The sequence below is a fragment of the Elgaria multicarinata genome, chromosome 9 (assembly GCF_023053635.1).
Source record: "Elgaria multicarinata webbii isolate HBS135686 ecotype San Diego chromosome 9, rElgMul1.1.pri, whole genome shotgun sequence".
Classification (NCBI taxonomy): Eukaryota; Metazoa; Chordata; class Lepidosauria; order Squamata; family Anguidae; genus Elgaria; species Elgaria multicarinata.
Window position 1 is genome coordinate 34,171,064 of NC_086179.1, and position 26,402 is coordinate 34,197,465.

The 26,402-nt window shown below is 47.3% G+C and overlaps 2 protein-coding genes across 5 annotated transcripts in view; one reads left to right on the forward strand and one right to left on the reverse strand.

The window, feature by feature from the left end:
• The window catches only part of CDC42EP1 (CDC42 effector protein 1), a 258,720-nt gene that overhangs the window by 133,211 nt on the left and 99,107 nt on the right, over window positions 1–26,402 (forward strand). The gene's annotated exons all lie outside the window — the stretch shown is intronic.
• Window positions 1–26,402, reverse strand: part of CARD10 (caspase recruitment domain family member 10) — a 52,327-nt gene that overhangs the window by 5,972 nt on the left and 19,953 nt on the right. For 2 of the 4 annotated variants that reach the window (XM_063133495.1, XM_063133496.1), the window contains exons 6-19: window positions 21,182–21,337; window positions 20,383–20,508; window positions 19,023–19,220; window positions 17,375–17,521; window positions 15,338–15,453; window positions 13,968–14,008; window positions 12,643–12,763; window positions 11,725–11,905; window positions 8,921–9,044; window positions 7,648–7,888; window positions 4,349–4,406; window positions 2,102–2,183; window positions 507–659; window positions 173–294 (exon numbers count right to left, since the gene is read on the reverse strand). In XM_063133495.1, the coding sequence (XP_062989565.1) occupies window positions 173–294; window positions 507–659; window positions 2,102–2,183; window positions 4,349–4,406; window positions 7,648–7,888; window positions 8,921–9,044; window positions 11,725–11,905; window positions 12,643–12,763; window positions 13,968–14,008; window positions 15,338–15,453; window positions 17,375–17,521; window positions 19,023–19,220; window positions 20,383–20,508; window positions 21,182–21,337 (1,866 nt within the window). The remainder of the gene's footprint in view (window positions 1–172; window positions 295–506; window positions 660–2,101; window positions 2,184–4,348; window positions 4,407–7,647; window positions 7,889–8,920; window positions 9,045–11,724; window positions 11,906–12,642; window positions 12,764–13,967; window positions 14,009–15,337; window positions 15,454–17,374; window positions 17,522–19,022; window positions 19,221–20,382; window positions 20,509–21,181; window positions 21,338–26,402) is intronic. The other 2 variants (XM_063133497.1, XM_063133499.1) reach the window with 2 other exon arrangements.

Here is a 26,402-nt window from a genome sequence, read left to right on the forward strand (position 1 = left end):
GTAACCTTCCCTCATAGGGGAGATGCTCCAGCCCCTTGATCATTTACTTGGGTAGCATCACAATGACAGGGGGCTTCAGTTTGGCAGGGGCCCCACCCTGAAGCCTGCTTAGCATAACACTTAATCCAGCCCTGCCTCACTGCCTTGAAGTTGCTGCGCTCCACTTCCTCACCTTTCCAACAGCCTCCTGGATGGAGCGGATCCTCCCATAATCCCTCTGGCTTGGAGAGATCCTATCAGCATTAACACTATTCTTGCAGGAGCCAGAGGAGACTCTTTGTTCATCAAGAGTATCTGTGAAGGGAGGCAACAACAATAACAAAAGATGGGTCCTAAGACTCTTTGGCGGCCACTGCTGCCCACCAGCACCTGCCACCTGAGGCTATCACCTCACCCTGCCGAATGCAAGGTTCCTTTCTAGGAGTGGTCTCAAAGTGAAAGACCACTCAGGAAGGGCACTTGTTTTTCCATGTTCCTGGTCAAGTCACTCAACCTCTCCAGCTTACCAGTCGGGCACAAGAAGAAGTCCTGATGCGAAGAAGGGAGGTCCAGAAGGTTCCTAATGAGCCGTGGGGCTAAGCAGCCAGGTGAGAGCACAACGGGGCGACGGGTCTGAACCACCAGGGGGTGCACTGGACTGTAAGGTTTTACAACTCCATCTATAGACAGAAGGACAGCGGTCAGGTGATTGCAAGGGGTGAAGGCAGGATTGCACTGCAACATAGGGAAAGGGTGGGGAACATGTGGCCCTCCAGATATTGTTGGACTGTAACTCCCATCAGCTCTAGCCAGCATAGCCAATGGTGAAGGATGATGGGAGTTGTAGGCCAAAACATCTGGAGGATCACACCATCTCCATCCCTGATACAGTGGAAGGACCCCTAAGGTTTTAATGGCTTGCATTAACCATGATAATGCAGGCAGGGGAGAGTTGCTTCTGAAAGCTTCCGCTCTCCAGCCACTAGAAGCCTTATCATAGAATCATAGAATCAGAATAGTAGAGTTGGAAGGGGCCTATAAGGCCATCGAGTCCAACCCCCTGCTCAGTGCAGGAATCCACCTCAAAGCATCCCTGACAGATGGCTGTCCAGCTGCCTCTTGAATGCCTCTAATGTGGGAGAGCCCACAACCTCCCTAGGTCATTGGTTCCACTGTTGTACCACTCTTAATAGTCAGGAAGTTTTTCCTGATGTCCAACTAGATTCTGGTTTCCTGTAACTTGAGCCCATTAAGCCGCTCTAAGAGCCTTTCTTGGCTGAGGAGCGGGGTATAAATATGATAAATAAATAAATAAATAAATTAAAAAAATTATTCTGTGGATGACTGAGAAGAAATCCTGGCCTTCCTCTGATGATGCAAAAGTCTTTGACATGCACCAAATCCCAACATAATCCATTTTTGAGATCTTCTTCAAGGATCTCTCTCCAGGTTGCCCTGCCAGCTGCGGTGGTTATTGGGAAAGGCCTTTTCAGTGGTGGCATCCTAGCTTTGGAGCACTCTCCCCAGAGAGACTCACCTGGCATCCATTCAGATAGTTCTCTAGCACCAGGTAAAGCCTTTTTTTCCCCTTGGCTTTAAAAACTTTTGCTGGTCTGTTTGACTGTGGCTCAAGTATTATTTTTATGCTAATTTTATAGATTTGCTGTTTTATTTACTTATTTATATGAATTAGTTATTTTATTGTGTTTTCAACATTTTATTGTTAGCTGTCCTAATAATGCAATTGTAGAGTGGGGTATAAATCTTAATAAATGCATACATCAATAGACCTTCATGAATATGCAAAATACACACTGCTCTGGTATATAGAGTACATCCTACGGGAGGCAGAACTGTCCCCCGGGGGTTACTTATGTGAAACGACAGCATAACGCAAAAGCAGTGGAGGCTGGTGGCTCCGATGCCAGTGGGGTGGTGAATCTGCTCCAGGTTTCAGTCAGAGCTCTAAAGGTGCTGCAGATCCTTTAGAGTTCTGGCTGGTTCTGAATGAAACCTGGAGTCGATTCACCATCCCACTGACATTGGAGCCACCAGCCTCCAGTGCTCAAAAGCAAGCCTGTTTCCATCACTGTGAGAGCAGAGACCAGGGCTTGCAATTCACCTGGATAAGGGTCCTTCCAAGACACCTCCCCCTGCCGCTTCTGTTTCATCAGGCGAAGCGGGTCCAGAGCGCGTTTCTTCTGCTGAGAGGAACAAAGGAAAAGAGGAAGGGAGGAGGGAGGGGAAGAACAAAGAATGCATCACTCAGAGCCTTGCAAAATGACAGCGACATGTTTATTACTGGAAGTTAAATAGATACTGTCTTGAGATACAAGTCCCCCAGCGAGGAGGGGCATATCAGCAATTAGGATTCCTCTCTTTTCTATATCCCTTCGAGACGCACCTTGCGATAACAATGCACGGCATTGCTTTGCATCTCAAATAAGAGAACCCTGCCCCTTAGAAAAGGCTGCACCAGAGGAGACAACAGCGGCCACCACCACACTTGGCCCCGGGTTGCAATATTAACCCCACACCCCACGAGAGCAGGAAACCAGCTCTGCCAGTCCCTACACTCCCAAAGTACCACTGCTTAAAGCAGCCTTCCCCTCCTGCTGCCCTCTAGATGTGTTGGACTGTAACCCCCATCATCCCCAGCCAGCAGGGTGTCAAAGAACAGGACCACATTGTTGCTGTGGTTCGCAGTCAGTGGACAAGGCGAAGAGGCCAAGACCAGGGAGGGTGGGGTCATTGTTTTCTCAGATTTTGCTATGGTGAGCCCCTGAGAAATGTCCTCCCGACAGAAACGTGGCTAAAGCATTTATATTCCACATATCCTGCATCTTTGGCCATTTGAGGTGGCTTACAAGCATTATGAGCAGCATCCAACGGAGTCAATCCACAAACTCAAATAGTGTTAGCGGAGCTCTGCTGAATCTTTCCATTGTGTAACCGCTTGGCCATTATGTGCAACCGGAATGTGCAACTGGTTGCGCAACCAAGACATTATTTGGATTCTTTTCTTAGGCATAGTTCAGAACCTAGTTTCTGCTACCACAGCTTCATTTGCGCTAATAGTATGACCCACTTATGTACTGCCTTATGCTTTCTTTCACAATCCGAGATGTGTGTAGTTCCTCAACAGTGAGAGAAAAACGCTTTGTGCATGTTCAAGGAGACTTTCTTATTGATGATACATCACGGGTTCCAGAACAGACCCTTCTTATTAGTATTATTATGCACATTTGTATCTGTCCTTTATCCTCAGAGCTCAGGATGGCATACATGGGAGTTGACCAGATCGATCCTACCCTGTGAATTAGGCTGGCCTGAAGTCATGGTACAAGACCCCAACCCGCCCTCCTCAGGGGATGAGGCCCTTGAGTTAACAGAACAAGGAAAGGATTTGACTACAGAACAGTGTCATGAGGTTTCCATCTCCCCCAGGAAGACCCCACTGACCAGCCATGCCTCCCTGTGTCTGGAGCAGACACCCTCAGATTCTAAGGCCCCCAGCCATGAAGATGCCATCACATTGCAGCTTGAGGCTGCTGAAACAGACCAGGCCCCTTTAAGAGGGTATGGGAGCAGGGCTAACCAGCTTTAATGCCGCCAAAACCATACTTAAGGCTCATTGTTGGAGCAATATACAGACAAGCTTGTCTGGCTTCCAACCCCAGCATCACGTGGAGCTCTCCATGGTGCTGCCCTGTTCCTGCCTCTGAGAAATCAGACTCCTGCTTGGTTGGAATCCAACTGAACATGAGTCGCCCCAAGACCACTGTGTGAACCTGATCCATAGTGGACACCCTGCAACTCGGATCTCACAGTGCCCAAAGGCACGAGGCCCTCACTGTGACAGGGCTCTTGAAACAGAACACCTAGGGAGAGAGATTGACTGGCGCAATGGCACAATGCAGTGGGGATTTGAAGCCGAGTCTTTCTGGTCCAAGTTTTGTATTCTGTCCACTACACCACACTGGCCTTAGCGCTGCAAGAAGTGGAGGCTGGTGGCAATGGTGTCCGTGAGTTGGTTAATCTGCTCCAAGTTTCAGTCATAAGCACCTCGGATAGCTCCTTTAGAGTTCTCGAGCATATTCACCACCCCACTGACATCTGAGCCACCTGCCTCCACCGACTGTAAGCAGGTCCCAGGGCTGAGCCTAGTCCAAGGATACTTTTTCTTGTCCACGGCCTACAAACAGGAACCCCATTCTGGTCATCAGACTGGTGCAAGGACAAATCTGTCAGGGTCTGCGAACAACAGTTTCACATAGGAGCTAAGGAGTTCACCAAGGTAGATAATGAATGGCTAGATCTTTTTTTCCAACCCCACACATCCTTCCCCAATCTCTCACCTCTGGCTCACCTTAGTCCTGCAGCCTTTTTCACGGGCCGCAACCTGGATCTTCAGTAGCTGGTGAGCCCTGAAAGAAGGACAGTAATTGAAAACTAGTTCATTGGCAGTCCAGAATAAGACAAGAGCAGCACAGCATGGCCAGCAGCTCTCAAGAGGCACACAGGGATACTCAGATGCACAGAAATGTGCTATTCACAAGGCCCTTTTTGTGAATAAAGCCAGCTGAGATTTCTCTCATCGTTGTATGACAAGAGCCAGATTGGCTACAATTAGCCACCACTCCTGTTCTGTGTAATGGAACACAGAAACACAGGTGCACATTTGCTCCTCCTTTCAAAATCCCTCTCATTAGAGACTAGGCTATCCAATGTCACAGGCAGGGCAGCTTCTTCCCCAACTGTAACAGTGCCCCAAAGTGTAGCATCTTAATTTTTCCTACTTTCAGAATGTACCCATTGACTTCTATGGGAGTCAGTCAAAGGGTGTACTTAGGGATATTGCTGGGGTGGGTGCCAAACTTGCCCCCCAAATTGTGGGACCCCAGTTTCTTGAGGATAGGAGGAAGGGTTTGTCCTTTTGCCAATGATATTGCCAACTGCCACCTTCATATTTCATTCCATAGAACTTAATGGGTGCCATTGAGAATCAAGCCCACTCCTAGCTCCCCTTCAGGTGCAGAGTTCCACCTTGCATTCTGTCAGCTGTACAACAGAAGGTGATGCTGATAAAGAGAGAGAGACCCACAAACGAGCTATTATTACATCAGAAACAAAATAAATATCAGAGTAATCCTGCCTTGTCTCTACATTAAAGGGTGGAGGGGTGTAGACTTGCTGGTGGAGCAAGCGCTACTCCCATTCCCCTGCTGTTTTGCTGTAGCCAAGGTGGGAGGGGTATGGGGTAGCGACAGTGGGAGGGAAATAACTACATCAGCCCCACAGTTAGCGCAGTATTAGGGCATTTCTGGCCAGGGGAACAAGGAGGCTTTGGATCTAGCAAAACCATGCCTGTCTCCAACATGCCCAGTTTTCCTCCATACTGCTGGCAGAGGAAAATGGGGCCTGCCATTGACATGCCTCTCCTAAGGCTCAGTTACTGGCAGTAAAAGCTTCAAGCTAGAACAGGCTGGGGATTTTTGCCCTGCCCCTTTTGCCTTTTGGCTCCACCTCTGCCTTTGGCCCTGCCCACCACTGGAGCGTCCCCGTCCCCAAGAAAGCTTGTTCAAAATAGAACTCAGAGTTAGAGGTTGCAGTCCTAGCTTTTATATAACAATGGTTATTTATTTCACTCTGCTCCAAATACTTTACTCATGAGGTAGGCAGAAGGTTACTGATAGATCTACTAATAGATCTCTGGGGTTATTTGCAGGAGATTGCCAAGAGGTTCTGATAGATCTACTGATAGATCTCTGGGTTATTTGCAGGAGATTGCCAAGGGGGTCTGACTCCCAGCTGTCTAACAAGAACAAAACGACTCTCCTCCTTCAACCCCTGTTAAACAATTGGGGATCAGAAACACTTGCCAATTGACCACAAATAACCCAGAGATCTGCATTATACTGGTGAAATTAAGAAAGCTGGGGTGGGGTGGGGGTAACCAGAAGTAGAATTTTGTGTTGCAGGGCTGTGAGCTCCATTCAGTTCTGGTACAAAAAGAAATCTACATTTCTTGCACCTGGCACCACTTATGGATCTCTGGATTCTAGAAGAAAAACAAAGCAAATCCTACAAGCCTGAGTTCTTCTTACCCCTGCTCTACACAGTTCGCTACTCGTTCATCCCCTATGATATTGGAGGAATGGTCAGCCCATAGATTCTGGCCAGCAAAGATCCAATGGATATCCCCAGCTGTGCAGCAATTTGGACCTGGGATTCCCAAATCCCATCTACTAAGCAACCCTAGTTCCTTACACTTCTCAGACCACCTCTGCAATAGCTGCAGCATCTCCACTCTCTTGACCCAAATGGCCATCTCTGTTATCTTACCCAGCACAGTCAACCATTCACAGTTATGTATCCAAACACATACATCCGGCACCGGCTCCAAAAATCCAATGGTAACATAATAAAAGTGCAGGACCAAATAAAACTCAATTAGCACTCTAAAAAACCAAGCCCATCTAAAATTAATCTAATCAAATTACATAAATATTATAAAAATACATTTATAACCCTGTTAAGACTTTTGCAAAACTGGCTAAAAACCTGCAGCCTAGACTTTGAGCAATTCTCTGTGGGCAGAATGTTCCCTAAGGGCCCCTTATGCAGCCTCCCACTGTCTGCATTTCTTAAACAGGACTTCTCTTGAAGAAGTTCATTGGGCAAGTAGGTGCTCTCTAAACATTTCCCTACCCCCATCTCCAAAAGAATCTGTCCTCCTAAAAACTTTTTCTCCTGCAGCACCTGTTGTGGTGGAGCCTACCACTACAGCAGCTTTCCTCTTGCTGGGAATTATGGGAGTTGCATTCCCAACACATCTGGAGGGCACCAGGTTGGGGGAGGCTGCTCTATAGGTTAAAAACCAGCAGACGTCACGCTGCAATTATCAAAACAAGAATAGGAGTGGGGCGAGGGGACCTAAGAAGTTCCCTTAGACCAGGTCAAACTATGTATCCATCTGGCCCAGTATTGTCTGCTCCAGTCTTCCCCAACTGGGTGGCTCCCAGGTGTCTTAGACTATGATTCCCATCAGCCCCAGCCAACCTGCCAATGGTTAGGGATGATGGGAGATGTCATCCAAAACATCTGGAGGTCAGCAGTTTGAGGAAGGCTGGTCTTTTCCAGAGTCTCAGGCAGAAAGAGGTATTTCCCATCACCTGCTCCTTTAAAAAACAAACCAGAACTGGGATTGACCTTGGGACCTTTTGCCTGCAAGGCAGCTGCTCTCCCCTTGAGCTTTGGTTCCTATGGTTGGGCGAAAGAGTGATGCTCAAGATCGTTACAATTCTCTGAACGTCGTCTCGCCACTCGTGCCAGGACTGATCCCCATTCATACTTGCGATTGCTGCTCACTCTAGACGAATGGAAAATTTGCTCCAATCGAGCAGCGATAGAATGGGAGATTTGTGGAAGTCTTCCAAAATTTACACACATCTCCTCCATAAGTGGGGCTGATTCAAGCAGGGCTGATTCAGTTTACTGAGAAAATTTGCACAGTCAAACTGGGAATTTGGTGCCGGACGAACGCAAATACGTATTTGATAACTTGTGAATATTTTCGGAGGACATAGGGTCGAACTGTTCTCTCCTGTTGAGATACCAAGGACCAATGGACATAGAATGACAAAGAGCACCCCCCTGACCCATTACCTGCTATAATTGGGTACCGTGCCCCTGTCCAAGTCCTGGAGGGTAAAGGGGTCCACTCGGGCACAGTACCACTCCAGCCTCCCCTTGTGCAAGGTGTCGGTGACGTGAAGAATCTCCCGACACTTCACGCACAGGGCGTAAGGGTCCGCCAACTCCAGCAGGCTCAAGTTGGCGCGCACATAGAACGAGTCGCCAGGAATCTTCCGGCCAGCATCTCGTGCTTCTTGGACAGGCTGGTATCCTGACAAAAGAAGAGGATGCACATAAGAAGAGCCCTGCTGGATCAGAAGAAAGGCCCAGCTCTTCCAGTCTCCCACCATGGACAACCAGGTGCCTCTGGGAGCACAAAAGCAACAGCCCTCCCCCACTGCTGCCTCTCCAGCATCTGGGACACAGAGGAATATTGCCAAACTTGGAGACTTGATTTAACAGTCTTGGCTAACAGCTGCCAATGGACCTAAATTCATTACATGTTGTGAGAAATGCTTCCTTCCCCAACCTGATGACCTCCAGATGTTTTTGGGCTGCAATTCCTGACCACTGGCCACACTGGCTGAGGATTATGGGAGGGAGTCCAAAACATCTGGAGGGCACCAGGCTAGCTTACACAATGCAGAAAGGAAAGGTGTAAGGAAGAGTGATGGTGGACAGAGGCATTTGGATTCTGCGCAACTGATAAAGAGACATTCTCAAAAAGCATCGGGAACGATAAATGTTGGTACAGCTGACTTTTCTACTTTATGTGCAACATTACCCATACTCTGTTTTGCTTTGGGTAATGTGATAAAGAAATACAGCACAACACAGAGCACTGCACTAAAGTGCAACTGATTTTGTTCTGACTTTATACTGTTAGTTTTACCCTACCCAGTGCCTGTTTGCATTCTCTTCCCCTCCTTATTGTTTTATTATGATTTTATTAGAATGTAAGCCTATGCGGCAGGGTCTTGGTATTAACTGTTTTACTCTGTACAGCACCATGTACATTGATGGTGCTATATAAATAAATAATAATAAAATAATAATAATAATGTTTGATAATAGGATCAGGCTCATCTCAAGATTCTGAGAGATTTCATTCTGCCATCATAGGGACTAGAAACTTGTCTATAGATACATTTCAAAAAAGCAAATCTGAAAGATGTGGAATTCTAGGCCAGTTTTATATTTCTGCAGCATAATCACAGATGTGCAGAATACACATAGCTTTGGCTGTCCAGGTGAATCCAGGATAAACACAAATACCATTTACAGTATGCTTACAGCAGCTTACCCTTCATATCAGGCAGGAAGACAAGAGCAGATGGGTCATCCCAGTGCAACAGACTCAGGTAAGCTACCTCCCGTGTGCAGTTCTCCAGGGAGAGCACCTCCCCATTTAGCTGTGACCCCCTAAGCTGCCAAAGAAACACACAATAGAAAAAAGATGCGTGGATCAAGTAGCATTAGCTTCATAATAATATTTCTGAGCTAAAAAGCTGTGCTTCTACCTCTCCGTCTGCTTCCTCTGTAGCCTGTAGTATTAAATAATACAAGAAAGCAAATGAAGACTGACAAATGCAAGGTTTCCTTGGGACAGGAGGTCTTAAAAACAGGCTGCTGTTGTTGTTGCGGGGGTCTCTAAAGGAGGTGTGTGGGACTTGTAACGCCCACTAAGACAGCAGCATGAACTAATTTAAAGACTGCAACCAATGGTGGTTTTCCTATTGTGCCTCCAAGCTACAACAGATGATGGTAGCCAGTCATGGATAAATATGATATTTAAGTAGCAGGTGCTAGTAAGGCTCAGAAAGTGGAAAGAAAATAAGCAGAGCCATGTTGAATCAGACCAAGGGTCAATTTAGTCCAACGTTCTGTTTACACAGTGGCCAACCAGCTGCTTTCTTTTCTTTCTTTTCTCCAATGCTTTTCGAATTTCAGTCTGATCTCACTATTTTATAATGTTGTCTAGTGTTATTATCTCCTCTGCTTATTTGTTGGATGGTGATTTTATTAGAATGCACGGACCTGTGGCAGGAAGTTGCTCTTTTATTGTTTAACCCAGCCTTCCTCAACCTGGGGCACTCCAGATGTGTTGGACTACAACTCCCAGAATGCCCCAGCCAGCTGCTGGGGAATTCTGGGAGATGCAGTCCAACACATCTGGAGCGCCCCAGGTTGAGGAAGGCTGAACCTGTACAGCACCATGCACATTGATGGCGCTATAACAACAACAACCCAGGAGCAGGACATGAGCACAATCAAACCTTCCCCGCTTGTGCTCCCCAAACAGCTACCCTGTTTCCCCGAAAGTAAGACATCCCCCGAAAATAAGACCTACTTCCAGTTTTGCCTCTCGCTGTAATATAAGGCATCCCCCCGAAAATAAGACCTGTTTTTTTGTTCAACAATAAATGTGTACCGTATTCTTCTTCATGGAAAAATAAGTCATCCCCTGAAAATAAGACCTAGTGCATCTTTGGGAGCAAAAATTAATATAAGACACTGTCTTATTTTCGGGGAAACAGGGTAGTAAACAGAGGACAACCAACCCCTCCATAGATACCTAAGAGATTGTTTGAGGGCTCAAGAAATCCTGGATTCCAATCTTGTCTCTGCCATGAACTTATTGGGGGACAGGGGGATGGCTCTCTTTCAGCTTCCTCTCTGTAACAGGGGGATTATAATAAGACTAGACCTATCTTACACAGTTGTCATAAGGGTTACAAGTTATTGAATATTTGTTTTATTTATTATTACATCCATATCCGGCCTTTTTCCCTCTGGCAAAAGATACAAGGCGGCTTACACAAGCCTCCTCCTCTCCATTTTATCCTCACAACAACCCTGTGAAGGCAGGTTAGACTGAGAGTTACTGAGTGGCCTAAAGTCACCTAGTGAGCTTCATGGCTGAGTGGGGATTAGAACCCGGACCTACAGAGTCCCAGTCCAGCACTCTAACCATTACCCCTCACTGGCTCCCAGTGTTGAATGTTAAAGGTTTGAAGCACATAGGAAGTTGCCCTCTGCCAAGTCAAACCATCGATGTATCTAGCTCAGTTATCATCTGCAAAGTTTTTATAGTGGCTCTCCAGGGTTTCAGGCAGGAGACTTTCTTAGTCCTACCAGGAGATGCTGGTGACTGAACTTGGGACCTTCTGCATGCAAAGCCTGTGCTTTACCCGTGAGATATGTCCCTTTCCCAGATATCTTGAGACTAAGTAAACTGCCCAAAGAGCTTTGGCTATGGAGCGGTATATAAATGCAATAAATACATAAATAAAATAAGTATTATTTAGTACAGTCTTTTTATTGCATTGAGTCAGACACTTGGAATGGACTAAAAAGCCAGCAGACAAGGCATCAACATCCACATAAAAGCCCCACCACATCAATACACCCCTTACGATCTTATCCTGAGATTAGTTATGCACAGGAACATATTACATCCCCTGGAATTCTATGGGACTCATGCAAAAGTGCAGGTTCCTGCCCAATTGATAAGATCACCTTCAGAGGTTCTTCTCTACATGCCGCTCTATCGGCGGAAAGCTCTTCTCAGAGAGACCTACCTGGAGTCTTCACTGTACACATTTAGATGCCAGGCTAAAACCTTTCTCTTCTAGCTGGCATTTACTCTTGCTCTGGTTATCACTTCTGCTGTCCCTTTAATAATTCGATATTTTTGTTGTTGTATTTATTGTTTTGGCTGTTTTATTGTTGTTTCAGAGTTAGATTTTTTTAAGGACTGTAAACCACCCCAAGGGCATCTGCCAGTTGCGTGATTTACCAATTAAGTAAACAAACAAATAAAAATGTAACTAGAGATCAGATTCCAACCTTTGCCTTTAAGTTGTTTCTCCTCTGAAATAGCACATTTGCAGTATAAAGCTCAGCCACTAGGCGTCACTCTGCATTTTACATCTCAACTCCAAGCAGGATGCGCTCCAGGTAGCTGTAAGAGACCAAGGAGGGGAGCCTCAGCTGCCCTTTGGTGGATTCCTGCAGTTTTCCCCCTTGCCTTTCTCAAACCCTTCCTGCTCAGAACTCAGCTGCAACTCCACACGTTCATTCATTCATTCATTTATTCATTCATACCTCTAGGAGCCGGCATCCTTCTCTGAGTCCTGCCCTCTCCACTTCCGAGCTTGGCCTCACCCACTGGACATAAATCCCTGTTCTGTTTCCTCCGAGGATGGAGATGTCCCCAGCAAGTCCCCTGCTTTGGGGTGCTGGAATGCTCAGTTGATCTGCGCTGGACAAATGCACCACAACAGATCTGCAGGGGAAGAAAGCAACAGTAGGGATTGAGACCCTGCTATCGGGCAAGGAATGGCGCTCTGTGCCTCGAATAGCAGGACAGGAGGCGCTCCATAACACTCTTCCAGGGCAGGGGGCATTGTGAGGTCTGCCTTACAGGAGGAGGCATGCAGCAATTCCTCGTAAAATGACCCACAGTCTCATCGTGTACCAGGCCAAGCTCAGTTGGGTCATGTGAAGCTGGCTCTTCCACACCAGAAGCAAACAACAACAACAACAACAACAACAACGGGTTGGCACCACAAACAGAAAAAGGAGAAGGGGAAGAAGGAAAAAAGGAAAACAAGGAAAAAATAGGGGAGGGAGAAAAAAGAGGAAAAAGAGGGGGAAAGAAAAAAAGAGAGGGGAAAGAAAAGAGGAAAGGGGGAAAGAGGAAGGAAAAAGGAAAAAAGAGAAAAGGGGGAAGAAAAAAGGGGAGAAAAGAGAAAAGTTCAGATTACACTTACACACACACACACACACACACACACACACACACACACACACGGCAGGCCCAATGCATTTTGGAAAATCCTTTGTCATATTTCCTGCAATGATTCACCAATGCAAGGGACGCTGTTTCCAGATACACTGAGCCTTATACTCTTTATGTCTTCACTCATATTTTCTTCCTCCAGGCCCCATGGAGATGGCCATACAATTTTAGGAGTCATAAGGCTGCTTCTAGAAACAATCGGGGGTGAAAGGCAAACAGACCTCCTGGCAAAATCCTGCTGGTCAGAGATGCTGGACAAGCAAATTTCCGACTTTGCCCTGGTGTGTGCACTGCTAGAAGAGGAAGGTGATCTGATGGAGGAGACAGTGGTGGAGACACTTCCTGACGGAGAGAAGAAGGGAGGGCAAGTTATCACAGAACACATCCAAGGGGCTCCAATTAGCCTGCATCTAAAGGGCTTGGAGAGAGTGTGGTGAAAGTGCTGAAGCAGATGGGACAGGAAAAGCCCATAACTAAGGGAGCCTTTTTCAAGAATGGTTTCTATGCAGCCAGGGTAACATTTAATGGCCCAAGCATGAAGGCAAGGAGCAGTCATGAAAGCCTTTACTGCAGAACCAGCACACTGTCCTGGCTGGATGTGAATCCCAGGGGAAGCAGATGGCATAGTAGCGCTCAGTGTCTGTTCTGGGATGTGTTAAGCAAGGAAGATGTCCAGGCAGGACCTTGGAGAGCGTACTCTACGAAGTGCTGGATGACATATTCCCCCATAAGGAGCTGTTGTCACAGCAAAGGACTGCAGCCAATGGAGGCCTTAAGAGGGCTGGCAGAACCTGAAATTTCAGTGGCTCCACCCCTGCTGGATCCTGATCATAGTTCTTAAAGGGCCAGTGCCTGTTTTTGCAGTCTGTGCGGCTGATGGACAGGAGAAACTGCAGGCAAGTCATCCTCAGAGTCAGATGACGGGAGACCTACATCCTCAGGCTGGAAGGGTATGCAAGGGAGTGCTGTGGGCTCCCCCCGAAAGTCAGGTGACTTGTGACCCATCCGATTCCTCCTTGGTGTAATGTGGATTGTATTTCATGGGCTCTGGTCAAAAGTACCTCATTTTTAGCATCTGAATGCAGAAGCCAGACTGTCTTTGCGCATATGACAACTCTCCTGGTTTGGTGCGTTGGTGCAAAATGCCACAAATCTAGCCAGACCCAAGATATACAGTGGAACATACAGTAGAAATTTACAACCTGTCAACAAGAACCGATAACAGCCAGAAGCAGAAGCATTTATCTCATCCCTACTCCTCTGAAACTGAATTGAATTCATCGTCAAATAAAAACCCTCTATAAATTAAACACACCAGACTGGAATAGCCTAAGAGCTGCGCATGCATGCATGCATGAGGCTGGCAAGCCCCCAGTGGTGCTCCCAGAGCAGGCAGGCAGAAGTGTGGGGCAAGGGTGCCTCCTGGTGGGCGCACGGTCATGCAGCTCGCTTGACAGAGGGAAGCCCCTCCTCTCCCCACCCCCACAAGCCTCTCACAGAGCTTTCAAGGAGAAACTCTACGATGGAAAACCATGGCTGGAAATACCTGTCAAGTCTTCCATGCTGCCAAAGGACCCATAAGACCGGCTGAAGACACAAAGAACACAGAAGGAGAGGCATTAATTCAGATCCTTACAAATATCAAAACCTTTAGTCTATCTCTATACTGTTCTTCAAAAAATAATGCCTTTCTTATGTTTGTATTCCCCCCGTCTTGAAACAATTCAGAGCGGGGCATTTTTTAATATATAAAGTAGTGGGTAAATTCCTTTCCCCACAGGGTCAGCCTTACTATTTGTCCGTGAGGCGGTTGCCTCAGGCGGCAGGTGCTGGGAAGTAGCAGCAGGGTGTTGAAAAAGAGAACTGTGGGCCATGCAGCCTGGGCTGCACCCCCTAAGCTAGCCTGCTGACTTCCGGTGGGTGGAGAATGCTGTCCCATCACCCATGTTCAAGAAAGATTCAACTGCCAGTCCAGTCAGCTTTTGTTCCTGGAACGGAAAGGGACGCCATCTTGTCTTTTGACTCAGGCGGTAAAATGTCTTGGGTGGGCTCTGCCTCCAGCAATTATGAATTCCCTATCAGTGAACTCTGAACTCCCCCCACCAACACCCCCATAAAGTGGAGCTTCATTTGCAGCTAGCATGAGGGGCTGCATGGGGCCCCACGCAGCCCTTTCTCCTGCTCTCTGCAAATTGTTACCCCCTCCCCATTTGCAAAAGGTAAAGCTGTTTATTCTTGAGGGAAAGGGGGGGCTGCCAGAGATGGGGAGGGCTGTGGGGAAGATAGGAAGCCTTGAAGAAGGGGAGGAAATTGGACTTTCAAGTGTTCTACTCAAATACTTGGAAGTTTTTTGGGTTTTTTATATTTTCCAAGTGTTAATCTCAAAACTTGAATCTCTCAATGAGAATAAGGTGGGGGTACTTTAAGGGAGGGCAAAACAAAGCCACAGGCTTCACAACCATGGATCACTGGAACCTTAATTGCAATAAACATGCCTGAGGCACAAAGCCATGTCAGCTCTTGGGCTGAATCTGGGGGTGCACCATGTGCTCTCCCCAGTGGGGGCTGGTGGCTCTGAATTTGGTGGGACCATGAATCTGCTCTGGGTTTCAATCAGAAGCATCCAGAACTCTAAAGCTGTGCAAAATGGCAAATCCTATCCCCAAAATGGGTTCAGCACCTCGGATGGCTCCTTTAGCATTCTGGCTGGTTTTGACTGAAACCCAGAGCGGATTCGCTGCCACACTGACATAGGGGCCACCAGCCTCCAGTGGCTCTTTCCCCACCATTTAACAAGAAGTCATATTCTGCAGTCACATTCTGTAGTCCAAGAGACTCTTTCCAATATGGGGAAGCCTAAGACTCTGGAGGCCAAGTGGGAGAAGTCCCATTGCAGCACAGAGAGCCTGGGATCACCTCTTAATGGGAGATGGTCCTTCTTCACGCTGCCGTCGAAGTATGGAGCCAGCACAGGGTGGGAAGGGAAAGATGGAAAGACGGTTGATTTCCTTCTCTCTGTCTGGACTCACATCCTAAGGAGAAAATATATGTATATATAAATCGCACACATACACCCCTTAAAGTTTGACACCTCCACCCCAAATTTCCTCATCTTGCTGTTCTTCCACTATGGCTGTCATTCAATTAAATCAAATGCATTGTAATCAATAAATTACTCCAATTAATTCTGGATAAGCTTCTGTATGAATAAAAACAATAGTTCTGGAGACAAAGGCACACTTTTTCCACCCATGACCCTGCTCTGTTCCGCCAGTAGAGTGTTCCACCAGTGTCCTGACAACATAGATCTCATGGTGTCAACCTATCTTGCGTTCCATTGCTTCTACCAAATCCTAGAGCCCAGCACTCCTCAACCAGGTGTTCTCCAGATGTTTTGGACTACAACTTCCAATTAGCCATGCTGGCTGGGGCTGATGAGAGTTGTCTAAACATGTATAGGATTTCATCTTTAATTGTTGATGTGGGCTCGTATGCATTTAAAAGGCTCATTTAAAAAGGCATCACATTAAAAGAGCCAGACGTAGAGGGAGACCGTCAAAACATTCAACGTGGAAATCGGTAGATGTTTGGCGCATTTCACTTTCCTCATCCTAATGATCTTCACCATAGCCTGTAAAGCAGCCTTCCCCAGCCAGATGTGTTGAACTGTAATTCCCATTATGGCCATGCTAGCTGAAAACAATGGAAATTCTAGACTGACACATCTGGAGTGCATCAGGGTGGGGATGGCTACTGCAAGTTACTTATAGGGTGGCAACAAGTGAGAGGGCTTTTGTGGTGGTGGCCCCACAGCTCTGATATCCTCTCCCAAGAAAAACTTGCCTGGTGCCCACCCTGCTAGCTTTTCTGCCCCAGGCTAAGACTTCACTGTTCTCCCATGCTTTTAAAGTCTTTTAGGATGCAATTTGATGCAAGTTTAGACAGAAATAAAGTCCTACAACTCCCAGCTGGCTGGCTGGGAAATGCTAGGAGTTGCAGGACTTTTTTCTGTCTAAACATGTATCAGAGGTCCTAAAAGTCTTTTGCAGAGCAATCCTATAGGGCATCCCAGGACCCACAGGATGTTGCAGATTCCCTGCTCCTGAAACTGTAGACACAGCTACAACCTCGGGAAAGGAAAATCTGCACAACCATCTCCCAGAGATGTTGGAGGTTTGCCCAGTGCTTTCCAGGTTGCTGGGTTGTATGAATGCAAAGCAGCAATACAGTGTCCTACGAATGTATGAAGCTGCCTTATACAGCTCGGGATCACACTACCTGATGGAAATGCCTCTCCTGACCTGAATATACCACTACCTGAACATACACTATGATCACCACCTGGGGGGGCCCTCCAAGTGCCACGTCCAAGAAAGACTTGGAAGGTGGCAACAAGAGAAAGGGCCTTCTCAATGGTGGCTCCCCAAGCTACCCACAGAGGCCCACCTGGCACCAATGTTGTCATGCTTTCAGCACCAGGTCAGGACTGCCCTCTACTCCCAGGCATTTCATGGCATATGATGGGACATTTCATGGCAGTCATCTAAACAGGTCTAGTATTTTATTGCAACTGTTTTTAAGTGTCTAAATTGTTTTAAATTTTGGATACTTAATTTTTTATGCTGTATTTTTAATGCTGTATTTTATTGTCTTATGAATTGTTGTAAACTGCCCAGAGAGCTTCAGCTATTGAGCAGTATAAAAATGAAATAAAATAATAATAATAATAACAATAATAATAACAACAACAACAACAACAACCCGAGTCAAACCCAAGGAGCAACTAGGCCAGTGTTGCTTCTAGGTCAACTGGCCACCACTCTCTAGGGTCTCAACTCTTTCCCATCAACCGCTACCTGATTTTAACTGGAGGTGCCAGGGATTGGACCTGGGACTTCCTGCACGCAAAGCTCCTGCTCTACCACATCCTTGTGTATGCCGTCTTCCACTTACCACATCTGGGCTTATGCAGTCCCCAGGGAACGTGATGTCCAAGATGCCTGGTGTCTCCAGAACCCCATCCTCCAGGGTCGAAGGCTTCTCTATCATGCTCCAAGTGCTACTGAGGATGGAACAGAGCGAATGGGAGGAGGAACACATCTAAGGGGTGGCGGAAAAACAAAAGATGTCTCAGTACGGTAGTTCATTCCTAACGAAGCCCCACCTTCCAACCTGGAAGGCCCTGCATGAACCCACAATGATCCTAGGGAGGAAGAAAGGAGAAGCTATTTGAGAAGACCATCCATCGTCTGACCTTAAGAGTCACCACATTGACCCAAGTCAGCTTCGACAGACAGTAGTGGCATGAGACTGAACACCTGGAATTTGGTAAGAAGCCGGAATCCTATGCACACTTCCCTGGGAGTGAGCACCATTGAACACAGAGGGACTTAGTTCTGAAAAAGCATACATTGACTTGCACTGTTCATTGGGCTTTGCAGAGTTTGAAGAGGTATGACTGGTGTTTCTCACGCCACACCCATCAAAATTGTCTCTGGGCTCAGTGGTGTAGTGGAGGCAGTGCTCACAGGGATGCAGCACCTGTGCTTTTTTCTTATCAGCAGGGACACTGGCAGCATCTGCCACCCACACCCCGGACTTCCCTATTCTATCTGTGCTGAGATGGCACAAGCCTATGCATGTTTAGAAAGAAACAAGTCCTACAACTCCCAGCATTCCCCAGCCAGCTGGCTGGAGAATGCTGGGAGCTGTAGGACTTGTTTCTGTCTAAATGTGCATAGGATTGCACCCTTACACTCTGTGAAACTGTCTAATCCCCTTTTAGAGCCATCCAAACTGGTGGCCATCATCCATGGGGAAAAAGGTAGGAAATGGAAACATCGGCCCTTTCTACACATCATCCCAGTGTGTCCAAATAATGCACAGGGGATCCTGGGAACAGGCAGGGATGTTCCCTCCATTTCCCCAGGATAACGGCTTCCCCAGTTATCCTGGTTTTACTCTTGGTCCTGAGATGATCCCGAGGACCGTGGGTGGTGTGGCCACCCGTCCTGGCTTCTTCCCTCCTACCCGCGAGTAGTGGAGGTCAGCAGAGGGAAGGAGCCAGGCGGGAGGAAGTCCAGGGACATGGGCGGGGAGCAGGAGCAGGGTTTTTTTCCCCACTTACTTTTTTGCTGGAGTACAAATACGCTCTGGCTCCTGTGTTGTTGTTTTTTAAAAAATGGCGGCTGCGATGGGCATGACATCTCTCTTCATTTCCAGGACGTCGCACAGCCGTCCAGACATAGGGCAACGATCCCGGAAGCCAGAAATCCCGGGATCGTCTCCCATGCATCCCTCTCCACCCTTAGGTGTAGAAAGGGCCATAGACACACTGGTATTTGAAGTACCATTTTTTCTGTTTCATGAGCTTCCAGCTCAGGGCAGAACAGACAAGTGGAGAGCATGAAAAAGTTGCTGCTAGAAAGGCTTTTCTTTATGTATGACCTCAGTCCCCTCAACACACGAGGAATTCTGTCCTCCCGCCCTGCAATCCAACCATCGTTCCGCTCAGTTTTAGTCTGCCTTCTCTTCCTCTCCACTCCCATAGGTGAACCTTTTCCTTTTCCTTTCTATCAGAGGCTTCCTCTTCCAAACACACCTTCTTAGCCAGGCCCTTGGTGCAATGGCATCGCTGCAGCTGTGCATCCAAGGTGCCAATCTTGCCCTCGGCCTGCGTGAGTTTGCTCAGCAACTCATCCCTCTCCTCTTCCAAGGCCCGAACCCGCTTGCGGTACTGGTCCTTCTCAACGAGGCTTTGGGAGTATTGCAGCTGGATGCCATCTCGGCTCTGGATTGCCTGAAAGAAACACAGTCCAGTAAGGGAGGCAGGTATGGGCAGATGGTATGACAGGTGGAACTAAGTACACTGTGTACTCTTTCTTTCTTTCTAAAACCAAATTCTGAATGTGGAAATTAAGCAACTTTGCATGTATCTGCATAATTGATGCGGTATAATTTATTCAGCTTTTAGTAGCCAGCGAGGAAGGACAAGGAGTTACGTGGAAAAAGAAAGCCCCTTATTGGAAGTTCTTTTCAGTCTCCTTTTGGTATCCACACACTCCGGCCTCATCTTGAGCATTGCATCCAGTTCTGGGCACCACACTTCAAGAAGGAGGCAGACAAGCTGGAGAGGGTTCAGTGGAGGGCAACAGGGATGATCAAGGGTCTGGAGACAAAGCCCTATGAAGAGAGACTGAAAGAACTGGGCATGTTTAGCCTGGAGAAGAGAAGGTTGAGGGGAGACATGAGAGCACTCATCAAATACTTGAAAGGTTGTCACACAGAGGAGGGCCAGGATCTCTTCTCGATCCTCCCAGAGTGCAGGACACGGAATAAAGGGCTCAAGTTACAGGAAGCCAGATTCCAGCTGGACATCAGGAAACACTTCCTGACAGAGCAGTACAACAACAGAACCTATTACCTAGGGGGGCTTAAGGTACAATAAGCTGTTGTTTAGGGTTATTTTTGTTCCCACCTCTTTTGCCTTCAGCCCGACCCACCGCTGGAATGCAGCCCTAAAAAGCTTCTCCCAAAAGGACCCTCTGGCTGAAAGAGGTTCAAGATCGCTGGTGTATGCTTTATTAATTCTAAACATTTATAGGCCATTTTTCTGGACAAAGTCTACCAAGTCGGTGAACAACAGTATAAATGTATTACACTAACATAATATTATATCAAGCCCAATACGTGCCCTGCAGGGCCATGCATCTCTGCAAGGGATTGGCATAACAGGCTAAATGGGGGCCAGTAGGTTAGCCATGCACTTCCCCCTAGACGCCACCCTTCGCATGTGGTTTCCACATTCTGATGTTAATTACAGTGGCATGGAATGGACTGGCAACCACATCACCACCACCTGCCTTTAGGCCTGAGCAGCCTAAGGAGATGGCAGAGGGACCCTCCCATCTGAGACCCCCAATTCTAGCCAAAGGGAGGATTTCAGGAATGACACAATTCACCTGATCTCTTTCCTTCTCAATCTCCTCTAGCTGAGCCAGCACAGTAGTCATTCTGTGTTTGTACAGGTCACAATTCTTCTGCAGGGTCTGGTACTTCAACTGCAGACCCTCCATGTCTTGCAAGTACTGAGGGGGGGGGGAAGCAGAGAGGGTTATACTTGCCCAGTACATATTTAGGGCTTACATTGAAGAAGGTTTGGGCCTGCAATCAGTGCCAGCTCCAGGTTTTTGGGGGTGCTTGGGCAGGACACCCTCAGTGGGCCCCTTCCCTCAGCAGACCACCTCCATCACTATTGTCACCAGCTATTATTGCTCCTGTCCTCTTTCTCACCACTGCTACCACTTACTTGCTTGACAGGCAGAGAGCCAATGAGCACACAGGCAGTAGCATCTACTGCTCCTTCTTCCTTCTCGCAACCATCCTTGTCTGAGACAGAGCAAGAGGTAGGTGAACAATCAGGTTGCCATGGTGAAGAGGAGGGATTCCAGGTGGCTGTTGTCTATGGACCACTGCTCGGGCGAGGGCCCTCAGCAAGTGCCCGACCATCCCTACCCTTGACATGAGTCTGTTTTCAGTACCAAGGTTCACAGCTAGTATGTATCAAGTGGGAAAAGACTACATATGCAAACGTTTCCCACCGCCTACGCCTCACTTCTTAGTAATCCCACATAACCCACTAATTGGGGTTAAGGGCTTATAGATAGGGTTGCTGGCCAATATATCCTAACCACCATGGGGAGTGCGTGACTGCATCAATGCCTCCCCCAGTAATGAATGTCTGGGGAGGGGGGATCTTACTTTATCTCTCAGCTCCTCTGCCCACTGCAGTTCATTTTGCAAAGAGTCTAATTTCTGGCACAGTTCCTGTCGGTCAGCTTGGGCTTCTTTCCAGTCATGCTCCAGAATGTCCAGCAGGATCCTCTCAGAGCCCGGCACCTGGCCTTCACCTGCCTTCTAAGCAACAAAGGAGAACTATCACTCGTCCGCTGGGATGGGCTGAATTAAGGAGTCTGATGAATTGAGGGAAGAGCAGCAGTCGGCATGTTTACACGTGGGGCAATTTTCAATATCTCCTCCAGGAGCTCCAGAGCAGAAAACTTTGCCTGTTTGTTGTTGTTTTTCATATCCTCTCCCACCGGGAACTAAAGGCAAATCTACTTTACACACTTCACAACAGTGTTATGCCACTCTAAGTGCTATGGCTTCCCCCAAAGAATTCTGGGAATTTGAGCTGGCTGAGGGTGCTGCTGAGAATTCTTGGTTAGAGATCTAATGCTTGGTTAGAAAGATGGTGAAAATTAGGGGTGTGCACAGACCCCCCGCTCCGCTTCACTTGCAGATCCGCCATTTTCCGGATCGGGCCGCTCCGCTCCGCTCCCGCTCCGCCCACTTCCGCTCCGCTCCGCCCGGAGCTCCGGATCCGGATCCGGAGCTCCGTTTTCCCCCCCCCATAGGCTTGCATTGAAAGCTAAAAAATTATACAACTTTTTTTCTGTTCAAGTTAGAAACCTCATGTTTGGCACCATGACACCTCATGGGGATATACACACGCATGCCAAGTTTCAAAGCAATCCCATCATCCCCTGATTTTTGGCGAATTTTTGAAAATCGGGCACCCCACACACAACATCCCTGCGAGGTGGGCAGGGGAGGAGGGAGGGAAGGCAGGCAGGCATGCAGCTGGCATTTCTGGGGGCATAAGGAAGTGAGCCAAGGATAAGCCAGTAATGCATAGAAAATGGAATAAATCAATCAATAAACAAAGGAGGGGTGGAATTAAAAGCAGCAGTGTTGCTCAATAAACAACAAGAAGAACTTTTTTTAAAAGGCTATATCTGTCTTTTACCAGCAATAGGGGGACGTGCCCGGGGGAGGGGGAAGTAGCTGCCAGTTCAAGACACTGACAGCCACAGCTCGGAGAAGAAGTAAAACGCTCACTTCGACTCAGAACAGGCATTGCTCCACCACTGAAAAGTGACCATTCACTTCAACTCATGAGAGGCATTGCTCCACCGTTTTACTCTCTTTGGAAGGCTCTATGGCCTTCCAGTGCAAGAGAGAGTGGGGGCACGTCCACGATGAGATGCCCTAGGGGAGCTCATCCCCTTGCACCACATCGATTCAGTTGTTCCCCAAGGTTAGGGTGGGGAGCAGTGCTGTGTTTTTCTATCTCTTATTCTTGGCTTAGTATATGATTTCAGGTTGTGTTTGTGCATTTGGTGGGGCTACTGTGTTAAAAAACACGGGGAAAAGCCCGTTCAGATGAAGAAAGAGAAGTTTCCCAGAATCCCAAGTTACCTGTTTTGCCTATGCCCTCCTCCAACTTTGGGATCATCATGACCGGGAGCTGACTCTGCCCCTCAGCCCTTTGAAAAAGGTATTTTTCCCGCCGATTTTTTAAAAACGTCTAGCCCGCGACCCGTACGATGCAGAAAGTTGAGAGTGGTCTCAAAATGACCCCCATCCACGACTCTCTGTGCACAAGAATTTTCAGAACGATAGCTTAAACCCCCCCCCAGTTATCCCCGATTCTTTCCCTCAATGCAATCCTATGGGCGAAAAGCCGAAACGCAGTTTGAGCCCCGCGGTTGACCCGATTTTTAAAAAAATATTGCACGTGAACCACAGCACGCAGAAAGTTGAGAGTGGTCTCAAAATGACCCCCATCCACGACTCTCTGTGCACAAGAATTTTCAGAACGATAGCTTAAACCCCCCCCCAGTTATCCCCGATTCTTTCCCTCAATGCAATCCTATGGGCGAAAAGCCGAAACGCAGTTTGAGCCCCGCGGTTGACCCGATTTTTAAAAAAATATTGCACGTGAACCACAGCACGCAGAAAGTTGAGAGTGGTCTCAAAATGACCCCCATCCATGACTCTCTGTGCACAAGAATTTTCAGAACGATAGCTTAAACCCCCCACCAGTTATCCCCGATTCTTTCCCTCAATGCAATCCTATGGGCGAAAAGCCGAAACGCAGTTTGAGCCCCGCGGTTGACCCGATTTTTTAAAAAATATTGCACGTGAACCACAGCACGCAGAGAGGTGAGAGTGGTCTCAAAATGACCCCCATCCACGACTCTCTGTGCACAAGAATTTCCAGAATGATAGCTTCAAAAACAACGTAGTTATGCGCGATTATTTGCCGCAATGCAATCCTATGGCGAAATGTTTTCAAGATGGCGACCGGAGCGCTCCGCCTGAACTCGGAGCTCCGAAAAATGGTCGCTTCTCTTCGCCTTGCTTCTAGGGGGTCCGCGGTCCGCTCCTACTCCGCCTCTGGGTAAGGCGGAGCAGGCCAATCCGCTACTGCTTCTACGCTCCTAATCGGAGCGGAGCACATCCCTAGTGAAAATCGTGCAATAAAAGAAACTCAACAACAGTTAACTAACACGTTTGCTGCCCTTTCACAGCACCCAAAATCAGCTGCCTAAGATATTTGCCTCACTATGCCTAATGGTAGGGCCGGCCCCAACATTAACCCATGCGGACTCTGCATTTCACTGTAAGAAGTTGCTCTACCTGCTCTATGGAACTTCCCAAAGACAAGGAGAGTTTACACTTCAGACCTGGATTTTGTAGAGGTGTCCAGCACTGGTGTGGAAGTTCTCCATGCCATCCAGTTACCAACATGACAGGCATTGGTGGACATTATAGTGAAGAGTTACCGCACAAAAGCAACTAACAACTAATTTATTATTTACTTACTTAGTACATTTATATTTTATCTCCTCTCTTCCATTCATTTATTCTCACAACAACCCTGTAAGGTAGGTTAAGGCCAAACAATATCAACCTAGTGAGCTTTGTGGTTGAGTGCAGATTTGAAACTTCTTCCCAGTCCTAGACCAACTCAGTATTCCCCAACCTGGTGCCCCTCCCCCAGATGCTTTAGACTACAATTCCCAACATTTCTGGCCACTGGTCATGCTGGCTATGGCTGATGGGAGTTGAAATCCAAAATGTCTGGAAGGTACCAAGTTGGAGAAGGCTCCTGTAACCACTGTACCACAATGGCTCTCAGATCAAGTACTGTGAAGCCTAGATCAGAGTTGGCAACCATAGTCTTGCAAGATTACAAATGACTGATATGAGGGCCTGGAGCAGGGAAAAATGTGATTCTCTCTCCAACCTGAACTAAAGAGTCCAACTGTGTCAGATTGACGCTGTACAGTCAAAATGTCATAACTAAGCAATGCTTTATGTTTCATTATGAACACAGAGAGATGGACTCATGGCTTCCAAGATAAGAACGCTATAATTTCATACTTTATAGGACCAGTTCTTAAACCACTCCAAGTCAAAATTATACAGTATAATGGCAATATCAACATTTTACTGAGCATGTAATAGATTTATATAACTGATTGTATCCAGATGCTTCCTCCTCAATCAATTTCTTCCCCCTCCCCTGTAAAAATTTACATGTTCTTCTGATTAAACTTCAGGGTTTTATGGGGGATGGGGAGAAATTCAAACTGAAAACATCTTTAAGCAATTTTCTCCAGGATTTAACAACTAGTGCAAGCTGTAAGGTTATGAGATAAAGTTGCAGAAACAGCATTAACAAATCAGGGGCATCACAAACCATTAGAGTTCTTAAATATAGGATACCTTTTAAAAACACATAGCAGAGGAACACTCTAAACTAACATGTTCATATATAATCCATGGGTAAGATGAGGCTGGTTTTATAACCCAGATACCAGCAGGCAGCCTGCTTCTCTTGAACAGCTGAGAGCCACAGCTGTTCAAACCATCCATTGGTATTTTAGCGGCATCTAAGCCAACACTAGATTTTATTTTTAGTGTCTTATTAACTCTAGCCCTGATCCAGCACCAGTGACACTATATCCTATCTCCCGTGTCACGTATGAGGGTTGCCTGGCTGCCATAACAAGGGACAGTCTTGCTGTGGAAAGTTGCTCTCTTCCGCACATCCCCTCTTTTGAAGTGTGCACTGCAGTGGTGCAGAGGTGGAATATGCAGCCTTGAAAGAGGGGAGGGTCACGATGGCTCTGTGTGACAGAGCTCCTGCTTTGCATGCAGAAGGTCTCAGGTTCAATCCCTGACATCTCCAGGTAGGGCAGGAACACCTTCTGCCTGAAACCCTAGAGAGCTACTGCCAGTCAGTGTCTGCCAGCCTTCTGGGGAATTTCATTTCATTTCATTTATTCTATTCTTGTACTGCCCTATATCCAAAGCTCTTTGGGCAGTTTACAAAAATTAAAAACCACTAAAATACATTATATAAAGTAGAAAACCTTTCACGTAACAACATAAAACAAATAGCACACACAACAACATATATCTAAAACAATTTAAAACCATTGGCCAGAGACAATCCAGGACCTGATCAAATGCCTGAGAGGAGAGGGCAGTTTTAACCTGGCGTTGAACAGATGACCATGTTGGCATCAGGTGGGCCTCATCAAAGAGATCATTCCATAAATGGGAAACCACCATCGAGAAGGCCTTCGCCTTTTTGTTACCCTCTGGGCCTCCAAATGAATGTTTTCTGTCCAGCCATACCCCCTATGGCAGCCATTTTATGAACTGACCATTTAAGGGGGGGGGCATGGCAGCCATTTTGTGAAAGAAGCTACAACATTCTTTCAGAATTAAAAGTTGGGGACCCCTAGTCTACATGATCTAACTCTGGCCCCTTTGACCCTCGTTCTCTTGGAACCTTCTGCCTGGAAAGCATTTGCTCTACCATCAAGCTATGGGCCCTCCAACCACAATGGAGAAGAGGCTGGTGGACTGAGAACTTCATGCAGGCAGATACTGGCCTGGTCCACACAATCACTGCAGCCCAAACCATCCCAACTCAAAAACAGCCCATGGCCACAAACCACCCCTACCCTGGATTCAGATTTCACAATAAGCCATGGCAACTGCCCGCCGTGGTTTGAATATTCACAATGGCCACCAATACACACCGCAATCATGCGGCGGTCATGTGAACTGGCCCAGAAGCTCTTACCCTCCAGGAGAAGCTTAGGTTTCAGAGAGGAGA